At 56.8% G+C, this 12,751-nt stretch overlaps 1 protein-coding gene across 1 annotated transcript in view; it reads right to left on the reverse strand.

The window, feature by feature from the left end:
* NRXN2 (neurexin 2) overlaps positions 1–12,751 on the reverse strand; it is a gene marked incomplete in the record, with an annotated part of 299,307 nt that overhangs the window by 177,234 nt on the left and 109,322 nt on the right. The window contains 1 exon segment of the mRNA XM_034774999.1: positions 1,221–1,522. Within this exon segment, the coding sequence (XP_034630890.1) occupies positions 1,221–1,522 (302 nt within the window).

Genomic DNA, 12,751 nt, shown 5'->3' on the forward strand with positions numbered 1-12,751 from the left:
ACAATTCCTCTCACCCGCACCAGCCACAAAGGGGGGATCTGACCCATGGGTGGGGGGAACAGTACCCACACCCAGGACACACCTGGCCAGCCCGGCATAGAGGGATCCATCAGTAGAGCGCAGCCCATATCCCAGCTCTGCCTGGGCTGGGAGTCAGGACTCCTGGGCTCTCTGCCTGGCTCCCGGAGGGGAGTGATGTCTACTGGATTAGAGCGGGGTAACTTGGAATCAGGACTCCTGGGTTCTTTCCCCAGCTCTGGGGGAGGTCCATATACCATTCCCAGTCCTCCCTCCCAAGCCAGCCCCTCCCTGGGGCTGGATTGGAGCCAAAACCACCTAGAGGGGAAAGACCCCATGTCCCATTCCCCAAATCAGCCACAGAACAGTCTTCCTATTAGCTGTGGTGGCTAACTGCAACACCCAGCCCCTTGTCTTCATTGGGGGAGGCTCAGGACCCCCAGGGGGCAATGGGGCAGTGCCCTGAGCTCAGTGCATGGAATTTAAGGCACCTTGTGGAGGTGTCACTAGCTCATTGTGGCCCTCTCCACGCTAGCTCGTCTCTGGGTGGGGGGTATACTTTAGGAGGCAATGCTCCTCTTTTGGAGAAGGGATGGGGAGAAATTTAGGGGGCTGAGGGGACCCTAGGTGAATTTGTTTCGACACATCCTCTTGCTGGCATCTGGACTGCCGGGGACCAAAGAAGTAAACAAGAACCAAGCCCAGCTCCCAGCCCATTTACCCCCTGCCCACTGGCACCATGGCCCATCCACCCGCACCCACCTTTGGCACCATGAAATATTTGGGGGAGGGCATTCTGGCTGGCTGGCAATTCCCATCCCAGCAATGCCGTCCAGAGAGGGCATCATTGGGGCATGTCCCCCCAGCAATGCCATGGGGTGGGGGCGCACCACAGACAATGCTGCCCTGGGGGGGACGGGACATCACTGGGGCATGTCCCTCCAGCAGTGCCATGGGGCAGGGGGACACCACAGACAATGCTGCCCTGGGGGGGGCATCACTGGGGGCACGTCCCCCCAGCAATGCCATGGGGTGGAGGCGCTCCACAGACAATGCTGCCCTGGTGGGAACATCACTGGGGCACATCCCCCCAGCAATGCCAGCAGGAGCACACCATAGACAATGCTGCCCAGGGAGGATCACTAGTGCAAGCCCCCCCATCCCAACCAGCCACGCGGGTCCCAGCTGGCGCTGGTGCATACCTGGCGCAGGTTCCGGGTCACCCGGATGTCATGCCAGTTGTTGTCATTGAACTTGCCATTGACGGGCTCCACCAGCGCCTCGAAGGCGCCCGACCCCAGGTTGATGACTAGCCACACGGCCCCGCTCTTGAGCGACAGGTTGACGTAGTCGGCCGACTTCCCCGTGTGCAGCATGAGGCCATTGCGTTGCAGGGTGCGGAAGGACAGAGTGATCTCATCAGTGCTGCTCTGGATCGGGTTGTGGGACAGGTCGTAGCAGAAGAACTCGTTGCCCTTGAAGGTCGCCACGTATTCCTCCTTCCCTGCACAGAGAGAAAGTGGCACAGAGTGAGGGGCAGGTGCACAGAGGGTGTGTGCACTCAAGGTTTAGAGAACATGTAAAAAGGGGGCAGGAGCTCACAGAGTGTGTGTGCATAAGGCGGGATCAGAGAGTACGAGAAGGGGGCAGATGCACGAGGAGTGTGTGTGCATGGGACAGGATGAGAACGTGCAAGAAGGGGGCAGATGCATGAAGAGTGTGTGCACGAGGTGCGATGAGAGCGTGCGAGAAGAGGGCAGGTGCACGAGGGGTGTGTAAATATCATCATAATTTTGTGTCCACGTTATTATTCATTTGAAGAGCCCAGAGGACTCAACTGTAATCGGGGCCCCATCATGCCAGGTGCCGCACAGATCCCCCAACCGAAATTGGGGGCCCCTTTTTGCTGAGCACTGCACAGACCTACAGAGAGAGACAATCCGTATCACAAAGAGCTCACAGTCTAAATAGACAAAGGGTGGGTGGGGAAACTGAGGCAATGAGGGAAGAAAAGTGACTCACTCAAGTCAGTGGCATAGCTGAAAATAGACTCCCAGCCTGCCCCTGCTGTAATCCAGCAGCCCTCACTCCCCTGCCAGAGCTAAGGATGGAACCCAAGAGTCCTGGCTCTCAGTCCCCCGCGTGCTAGACCCCCACTCCCATCCCAGAGCCTGGTACAGAACCCAGGAGGCCTGGCCCCCTTGCTAGCCCCTAGGCTGCTCTACGCTAAAACATTTTGTGTGTGTCTGTGCACGTCTCTCAGTGCTCAAAGCATGGGGAAGAAAAGAGGGGGGCCCTGCCTGTCAAGGGGCCTGCTTGAATTTAAACAGGTACAGGGACCCTCAGGTAGAAGCGAGGTAGCCCCTAAAGGTAGTAAGGGGGCCTAGAGTCTGTAATTCAAGCAGTGGTGTCACTGTATGTGTGCATGTGTCTGTCTGTCTGTCTGAGTGTGCTCTCACTCTCCATCTCCCATTCCCCAAGCAGCTATCGCCCTGGCAGCAGGGACACCCCCACCCTCCGGCCCAGCGCCGCTGGTGAGGGGAGTGCCTCTCCGCTGCTGGCACCTGACAATTAACTTGCCATCTGGTGATGCTGAGGAAACAAATTTGCCTGTCTCGCCTGTGCCCGGCCCCCGCAATCATCGTGTTAGTGTCAGCGCCAGCCGTTCGTGGCAGCGATCAGAGCCCGTCAGGACACAGGGACTGGGGGAGGCCAGGGGGGCTGGTTCCCTAACAATCCCCCGCTCAGGAAAACACAATTTCCTGAAGAGCCGGCTTTTTGCGCCATGAAATCAGCCCACAGACAGGCAGCTCAGCCCAAGCACCAACACCTGGCTCGCCAGGAGTAACGTCGCACTTAGGAGCGACTCCACTTAGAGAGTCTTGGGAAAAACCACGGGGCATTTTTACATCAGTGTCATTGGTTGACCTAGGGACAGCACCCCCCAGTGAGCCTCCCACTCCACAGACTGCAACACAATGTCCCCTGCTGCCGCACTGGGGTCAGCACTGACTGCCAGAGGAGAGTGACCCCACACTCCACACACTGCAGCACACCAGGATTGACCCTGATGACGAAAACTCCAGTGCCTTGTCTCCCCTAGGATTTTACATCACATACCTAACTCAGTATAAAACAATAATAATACGTAGCTCTGATCTAGGGATTTTCGTCAGTAGATTTCAAAGTACTTTACAGAGCAGGTCAGCATCATTAACCCCACTTTGCAGAGGGGTAAATTGAGGCACAGAGCAGCGATGTGATCTGCCCAAGGTCATCCAGCAGCCAGTGGCTGCACTAGGAATGGAACCCAGGTCAGTGGAGTCCCAGACCAGTGCCCACTAGGCCACACAGCCTCCCTACCCCTCTCCTCTGCACTTCAGGCACAGCTCTAGGCCCAAAGCAAACTCTCCCTCTGCTTGCAACCGCATCACCCCAGAAGAAGGTGCATCTCAGATCAGTCTAACACCACCACAGCATGTCCCCCAAGCACACACACTCCCCTGACCCACTAGACCTATGTCACACACAGCACCTCTATAACTCTGTTCCTAACAGCACCTGGACTCTGCACTGTCGGCCTGGCTTTTCCATTTTCTCCCTCTCTTTATGGCAAAGGTTTTAAAATCTAAATGAAACAAATTATTCTTTCACTCCAAGAAGGGGTTAAAAACCAGCCACAGATGCACCTCAGCCTGCCAGCAGGCTCCTGGTACCAGTGTCCACAGGAACTAGGGTTAGACCTTCATGTGCCCATCTGACAGCTGAGGAGGGTGACTTTGAGAGATGTGTATTCAGAAGAGCAGTAAGGTTGGGAAGGAGACATTTTTGGATGGGAAGTGGGGGCTGTTCACACAGGGATCTCTCGCCTGGCACTGAGATGCAGCCACTTCTGGGGTGGGATGCTGCATTGTTTAACTCCCACACAGCAACACAGCCTGACTTCTGTGGACACATAGTGAAGGAAAATCCCATATCAAATTCAAACAACAGTTTTTGCGGCAAGACAGAATGGACTCACCCATCTGGGATTTTGCCAAGACACCAGGTTCAATGCCTGAGGATTTAATGAACACATTGGCTCTATGTCGCATTGGAAAACCAGAGCTTACCGCAGCACAGCGCCCCTAGCATCATGCTGGGGCACTGGGGTCATCATGGCCTGAGAGGGGAGAGCGCCCCCTACTGGGCTCCTGCCTGCTCCCTGCAGCACAGCACCCTCTGGGGGGCATGGCTGTCCCAGCCTGCTCCCACACCGCACAGGGAGTGCTAAGTAGCCAATCAACTCGACCCCTTGGCCTCCCTCACAGCAGCCAGGCTCCTAAATTGCTTCTTCAGGGCTCTGTGTTGGCAGGATATAAATCACCTCAGCAGGGCCAAGCTGGGGGAGCAATTAATTCCTTGCTAACCCCAGGGGCACACTGCCTGGCTCCCACCCAATCCCCCTGCCCGCCTCTCGGCCCCTCCGTAAGCACTTCTCTCTGGTGAAGCTCCATGACTTTGGACTGGATCCATCCCCCTTAGTCCCATCTGCTCGCACCCCATATGGAGCAGCCGCCCATGGGGGGCTCCGAGCCAGACCTGGAGTACGAGGGAGAGGAGTGATTGGGAGAGAAGAGCTTAGAAAGGGTGACCCCAAGGGACAACACAGAAGGGGGGAAAAGGGGGAATGAAATAGGAAGGGAAAGAAAGAGACAAGACTTGAAGGGATGGATGAATAGATAAATGTGTACAGGAGAGTGGATGCATGCATTCAGAGATAAAGGCATGTATGGGGGAGGGCACACTAGCTGCAGGGATGTGGGGGGGAGGGATGTGGAGGGGAGAGGGTTCTGTCTGGTGCCACAGGGCAGGGTATGGGGGAGGGGAGAGGGTTCTGGCTGGGGCCACAGGGCAGGGTATGGGGGAGGGTTCTGGCTGGGGCCACAGGGCAGGGTATGGGGGGAGAGGAGAGGAGATGGTTCTGGTCAGGCCATGCAGGGCATGGGGGGGGAGGAGAGGGGGTTCTGGCTGTGGCCGCAGGAGGCAATAGGGGAGAAGGGAGGGGGTCGGGCAGAGGCCTGTCAGACAGCAGCCATCGCACTGCATTGTACATGGTGGGTCCCTGTGCTGAGCTGGGCTGCAGGCCAAAAAGGGTTTGTCTCCCAAGCTGCAGAAGGGGCCCTCTGGAGACGCAAGGGGCAGGGTGGGGGCAGGAAGCAGGCCAAGGCAGCCCCCAGCACAGAGCGAGGGCTTGAGTGCTCACATGCTCCTGCCTCCCCCCGCAGCAGGCGGCCGTGCAGGCTCACACACACTGTGCGGGGATGCGTCAGGGGAACCTCAGCAGGGAACTTACACTGAGACTAGAGTCCCTGTTAGCCCAGGCAGCACAGCGCCTCCTGCTGGAGCATCCCCCAACCAGTCAAGGGAGCCTGCATTTGACAACAGCCATCAGAGCCTGCCAATCCCCACCATACCCCGTCCCCATTAGCACAGCACCCACCCACTGGCATTAAGAACCTTGGAGGTCATGGTCTCTGCCCAGGGCCATGCCCTGCTCTGAGCTGAAGTGTGCAGCTGCTGGCAAGGCTGCTTTCCAAAGAAGTCAGCCAAAGCTAAGAACATCCCCCATGCCCACCTCTTTCAGCACTGCCACTTCCTCCCCCCTGTCCTGCCAGTTACACAACCCCAGAACCACTCCCCAGAGCCCCAGGACCCCAGATCCACTGCCCCAGAGCCAGAACCTGCGTTAACAGAATGTTTCTAGTCTTTGTGGTCACTGCAATAACCACAGAAACAAGAGTAACTGACCAATGCAGCAACACCTGCCTGAGTGTGCAGAGAGCCTGAGCCAATTGCTGCGAGAAGGGAGAGCCGTCCAAGTGCAAGGGACACAGTAACACCTGCCCGCATGTGCAGAGACTCTGAGCTAATAGGTTGATACAACATCTGAAACAATCACTCCTCTGCTAAGAATCAAGTTAAGAGTGGGGTCTAGTGGGTTAGAGCAGGGGAGCTGGGAGTCAAGACTCCTGGGTTCTATCCCCAGGTTGGCCATTCACTCACTATGTGATCTTGAAGAAGTCACTTACCCCGCTCTGTGCCTCAGTTTCCCCATTCAAACAGCTAGATGGGGGTGCGTTTGGGGGAGAGGCAGAGCAGGGCAGACAGGAGTGTATCGAGAGGGATTATTAGGTTTTATCCCACACGGTGTTTCCCCTGGCTCAGTGACCCCCACAGCTTTAGTCTTTCCCATAACTCCCTGCTCTGCCTCCAGCCCCGATTATCTGTCCGATCGCTCCTTTCCCATAAAGTTTAAACCCACCTGGCAAGCCAGGCAGCCAGAGTGATTCCCACTAGGGCCTGAAGGTGGCGAGATGCTGTCCTGCCTGTGCTCCGCCCCCAACCCCTGTGCTCTCCCCCCCTCCCCCCCCCCCCCCTTGCATCCTATATTCTAATACCCCAGGGGCGGGAGAGAGTCTGCGGTCTCCACTTCCCAACTGGACGATGACGTGGCAAAAGCACTTGGGAGGTGGAAGGGGGGGGGCTGAGCTATGAGAGCCCCAGCCCTCCTGTGCTGAGTTCCCCATCCCAATCCTTTTGGTCTGGCCTGGCCTGACCTGGCCCAGCTCCCTCCATCCAGAGCCACAAGCAAGTCACATGGTCATGTTAGCATCCTGCACTCAGCCCATTCCCAGCAGCCCTGGCCACAACTCCCCTCTCCTCCTCCCCCGACAGCCTGCCCCAGACACAACTAGGGTGACCAGACAGCAAATGTGAAAAATCGAGACGGGGATGAGGGGTAATAGGAGCCAATATAAGAAAAAGACCCCAAAATCAGGACTGTCTCTATAAAATCGGGACATCTGGTCACCCTAGACACAACTCCCCTCCTCCCCCCCCCCAGCCACAACTGCCCTCCCCCCCCGACAGCCTGCCCCAGCCACCCACCCACCCCGGAGACCCTGCCCCAGCCACAACTGCCCCCACCCCGACAGACTGCCCTAGCCACCTCACCACCCCGACAGCCTGCCCCAGCCACACACACACCTCCCAGACAGCCTGCCCCAGTTAAAACCCCCAGTCACAACCTCTCCACGCCTCTCCCAGCACCAGCTTGTCCCTGCACCTTGTCCCACCAGGATCCCACACCCCAGTTAGCCCAGCCCCATCTCTCCTTGCCCACCCATCTCACCCAGAGCACAGGCACTGGGATGGGGCGTGGATCTTAATTAGTGGCAGCCAGAATTTTCCCAGTGTTCCCAGAGCAGAGACAGAAGCAGGGAGTGACCCCTCCCCCAGCACACACTTCCCTCAGTGTGCCCCCACCCTGGGGAAGAGGGCATCTTGGTCTCCCTTGCTTTGTCTGAGCCCACCGGAGAGCCAGCAAACTCATCTCAGGCAGAGAGGGAAGGGCCAGCTGGGGTTGGATTTGACCTGGTGACCTACAGGCGAAAAACTCTGTGCATTGTTAACTGGGGTGGAATTGCAGTCTATTCCCCGGACGGTGGCCTACAGCCTATTTCCCCCCACCCCAGGGGCAGGGTCTCACCCTACAGCCTCTTCCCAGGGTCGCACCCTACAACCCAGAGGGGGGCAGGGTCGCTCCTACATTCTATTCCCCCCCCCAGGGAGCAGGATTGCCCCCTGCAGTCGATTCCCTGTAGGAAGATGAAGGTTCTGTATGGGGATAAATGGAGGAGGTGCTGGCTCTGCATTATCATTAGAGATTTTAATTGTCACTATTTTTCTCCAGCATGAGCTCCCAGCCTCGGGGCAGCAGGATCGATAGCCAGGCTACAATCGATAGGACATGGGGGCAGGGGGCGGGAGGGGGAGTAGGGTTCAGGGGGTCACTGGCTTCTTAAGATGCAAGTCATGTGGGAGCTCTCCTTGTCTGAGAGTGTGAGGAGCTATGGGACACATCCCATGCCTCTCCCACAGCTGGAATAGAACCCAGGAGTCCTGGCTCCCATCCCTTGCTAGAGGCACATGGGCTGGAGTGCAGAGCTCTGTGGGGGATAGATGCAAGGGGAAGGGCTGTCACTCAGCACTGCAATGAGGGCATGGCGCCCATCCTGCCGCACTGGGACCTCTGCCTGGAGATGGGCCGGGCCCCACACTCATCCCCTTTGTAAGCACGGCTGGGAGGGCCTTCGATCCTGTCACACTCAGCACCAGAGGTACCTCCCCAAACAGAGACACCCCCACATGCACAGAAACACACCCCATGTGCACACTCACTACAGACACACATGCACTCGCACCTGAACACACTGCATACACATTAAGCACAGACTCACACATAAACACAGGACACACACTCACCACAGACATGTACTGACACACAGCATACAATACACTCATGCACTCACACTCAGACACGTGTGCATGCTACACACATACACTAAGCACACCCACCCACAGCACATACACATTCATACATACCCACACTGCACACACACTAAGCACAGACCCACACAGAGCACACATACCCTGCACACATCCAGACCACACACACACACACACATCCTTCCCAAGCTCCCAGTCCTGTGCAGCACTAGCTGGCTGCACGTGCATTTCTGCAGCACAGCCTGCCGGCTCCTCTCCCACAGCTCAGCTCTCTGTTTCCTGGACAAAGCAGGGTGCCAGGCCAGGCGGTGCTGCCCCATCCGACAGGTCCTGACAGCACTCAGAGCTTGGGTGCAGCAGGGAGCACGCACCAGGGGGCACACAGTACATTGCATAGAAGCCAAACAAACACACACACACAGCAACTTACTGCAGTGCAAACATGGAACTTTAGCAGAAACATGCCAATAGCTCTGAGCTTAAAGCTAAGAGGCAGCACAGTGCAGTGGGCAGAGATCTGGCCTGGGAGCCAGGACTTCTGGGCTCTAGTCCCCGCTCTGGGAGGGCAGTGGAGATTTGTGGTTTAGGGAAGAGGAGACTGGGACCTTGGGAGAGTTCATTCCCCTCTTGGTGCCTCGGTTTCCCCTTGAGGGCAGGGGTTGTCTCTCACTGTATGTCTGTGCAGTCCCCGGCCCGACAGGGGCCTGTGTGGTGCACAGCTCAATGGGCTCCTGTAGTTGCTATCACAATAATGAGCCCCACAAACTATTGGGACAACTCATCCTGATTTCTCCCAGGACCAGATGTGCCCCTGTGGCTGGCTGTGAGCTTGGAATGGCCTTCCCGCAGGCGGGCAAGGCTGCAGTAAACCCAGAATATTTCCCCCACTCTGACCTGACATTTTTATCGTACAAATATGTTTGTGCCTGTGCAGAGAGAATGAAAATCGACTCCAGTCCTGGGGAAACGTTCGCACCTCGAGGCAGGCGTGGAGAGCAGAACATTTTAAATGGAACAAATTTGCTATTTTCTTTCCTTTCCCAGTGCCTGCAGCAGGAAAACAAACACTCTCCCCCGCTCCCATTATGCTCTCCCCACATCCCTGCCTCCTCCGGCCAGCCCTGGAACATCCCAAGGCAAAGCGGCAGCAACTGCGGTTCCCATCTACCACCCAGAACCCACAATACTCCCCTCATCCCTGCCCCTCACATACAGTCAGGGCACCTTGAAATCCTCACTCTGTCCCAGACAAATTCCAGCTTGGACCATTCCCCACCAACCTCTGCCCCTGAAGTCGGCTTTGGGATTCTCCTTCACGCCCTGCTTCCGGTCATGGTGTCCTTGTGTGGTTAATAAAGCGCACAGTGCCAGGTGAGGGATCCCTGTATAAACAGCCCCCGCATCTCACCCTAGAGCTGGCTGCATCTCTGTGACTGGGCAAGAAGTCCATTAGCTATATTTCCAACCAGGGCTGGCATGTAACCAGCGACCCAGGATGGGATTCTCTCTCTCGCCTGTCATTCCCAACTCCTTCCTGGGCCCAGGGTTCGAGGAGAAGGGGTATACATGGGAGGGGAACACCATCTCCCCGAGCTGATGTGGCAGCTGTTTCTGGGGAGGCACAAGGATGAAATTAATTCCCTCCTTTAACCCCTCTGGCCATCAGCAGGTTTTTTTTCCTGTGTCTTCTCTTATTGGAATTGACGAGGGGCTGTGGGATCTGAGGGCTGAAGGGGAGCTGGGATGGAGCAGGCTGGCTCCCAACATGGTTTCAGAACCTAGAGCACCTTCTCCACGTGGAGAGCTCTTACCCCAAACTGGAAGAGTGGAAGATACCACTCTGCCCCCTTCCCCATCCATCTCCTGGCTCTGTGCCTGCAAGTTCCACCCCAATGGGGCTCCAGCGACTAGGGACAGAAACAAGGTGTGAACCCACCCTCTGGGTCAAACACCCTAGGTTGGGACTCCAGTTCTGTTCCACATAGCATCCCTCGCTGGGAGAGGCCAAGGCTGGAGCAGACAGGAGCTCCCCCAACAGCAAGTGCTCCTGCCCTGCTCCCTACAGCGCCCCCCACTGGGAGATGCCTCCACCTCTGGGGTGAGATGAAGGGGCAGTTTATACAGGGATCCCTTGCCCAGCACTGACATGCAGCCACCTCTCAGGTGGGGTGCAGGAGCCTGGAATCCTGCACTGCTCCCACTTCAAACTGCAGGGTCTCTGCAATAGAATAAGTTGTTGCATTCAGCTCAGAGGGGGACAAAGGAGTGTGACCACCCCCATTCTGGGACTGGCAGGTCACCCCAATAACAGAGTGATGGAGCCTGACACAGCTGTTGAGAGGAGGAGGGGTGAGAGGGTGGCCCTCTAGAATGCCCCCCATCCCAGCAACGCTCAGGGCTGCTACAAACATACTCAGGTCCATCTGGAACGGCAGACACAATGCATCATGCCCATGGGCATGCCAGCCATCTGGGCCCTACACAACGCCTCAGGGCCCTGCCGGCTGGCACCGCCCATCCCCCTTCACCCATCAGGGCTCAATTTGAGTGTCTAGTTGCTTTAGAAGATTCCCCTAAAGCTCCCACCCCCTGCCATGACAGTCTTCTGGCCACCCCTGCGCCTTTACAGCCGTGTCTACACTGCCACTTTCAGTGCTAAAACTTTAGTCATTCAGGGATGTGAAAAAACAACCCCTGAGCGACAAAAGTTTTAGCGCTGAAAAGCGCCAGTATAGACAGCGCTTTACTGCTGGGAGACGCGCTCCCGGTGATAAAGTTATCACCGCTCATTAGGGGTGGGGGGGGGTTATTGTTGGGAGAGAAAACCCTAAGAGAAAACAAGAGCCCCTTAACAACAGAAAGAAAAGTCAACGTCACCCCCTACCCGCACTGGGGCCAGGGCCGGACTCTGCTCTCCAGTCCCCGGGGTCAATCCGGAGTCACCCACTGACCGCACTGGGGCCAGGGCTGGATTTCACACACTCATATGAACATGCCTTTTCATTTACAGTGTCACATACCTGTTTCTTTGCACACTCGTGCACATTCACATTCATCCAAACACTCTGCACACATGCATGCCCAAACTCCCTTGTATGCACACACACACGCTCGTGTGCTCACTTTCATTTGTGTGCACACTAATGCACTTGTGCACAACTTTCTCCCTTGTGTGCATGCACACTCATATATGCTTCACGCACACCTGCCCTTTCATTGGTGCATGCACACACACACACACACACACACACACACACAGAGTTGGCACTCTCATCCCCACTGATGTCCCCTCTGACACTGCAGTTGGATGGGTCTTTAGCATGCAGCATGCACTGGCTGGCCAACGGGGAAGGTGTATGGGCGTGAATGCTGTGCCTACACTGCCCCCGGCCCAGCGAGCACACACTTCGCTGCCACCCAGCATTTCCCACTCCCTACTCCGAGTCCCACAGCAATCGCTCGCTGCCAGGAGCCACATGGTGCCCAGCTAACACCGCATTGGCATCAACTCCCCCGCAGGCAGAGTGCAGGGGTCATGGCGGCTGTGATCAGCCTCCCCGGACTGCTGCCTTCACCCTTGTGGCACCTCCCCCTTCCAAAATCTGTCCCTCCAGCCACACTGGCCTAAAAATCAGGTGGTCTCACCTGGGGGCAGGGACGCATCTCCCCCCCAGACTGGAAGGGAGTCAGATCATGTGGGCCAGAGTTAAGCCCCCACAACCCTAAGCACTAAATTTAGTCTGCCAACCTTTGCCTTCAGTGCAACTTTGTAGCAGACACACAAAGACCTAGAGAGATGACTCCACACACACACACACACACACACGGCACCGTCAGAGCCAGCTAGAAAGATGAGACACACCCCAACCCCCTCCACACTGGACCCATGAGCTGGTTAGAGACACAAAACCCCACATCCGGGGGCGTTAGTGGCAGGATTCCCATCCCGGCAGGATCCGTGCCCCGGGGTGCTAGTGGCAGGATTCACACCCCCAGTCACATTGTGGCACATCATCCTTGCCCCCCTTGGCACACAGACTGCTTAAGACATTAGCTCCTCCACACGAGAGACCAGGACAATTAATCCCCGGCCCCTCCCATCTCCCCAGGGACCCAGCGTGCCAGCATCCTGGAGTCCAGTCGGCATGGCAACCAGCCCGCGGCCTGATCCAGGGATATTATCGTCTCTTCAACATTACTTAGTGACCACCACCACGAGAGAAGAATACCGAGGGGCGGTGCCTCTAAGCACCATGTGTCCCCCTCCCCCCGTGCCACAGAGATTCCTGCCTCACATGCCCATAACCCCCCATTAACCTCCTCAAAATTAACAGCACAGGATGGAAATAACCCCACTTCCACAAGCAAAATCGGCTTTCTCCCACAGCCAGCGCTCCTGCCC

The sequence above is a fragment of the Trachemys scripta genome, chromosome 7, assembly GCF_013100865.1.
Source record: "Trachemys scripta elegans isolate TJP31775 chromosome 7, CAS_Tse_1.0, whole genome shotgun sequence".
In the NCBI taxonomy this organism is placed as follows: Eukaryota; Metazoa; Chordata; order Testudines; family Emydidae; genus Trachemys; species Trachemys scripta.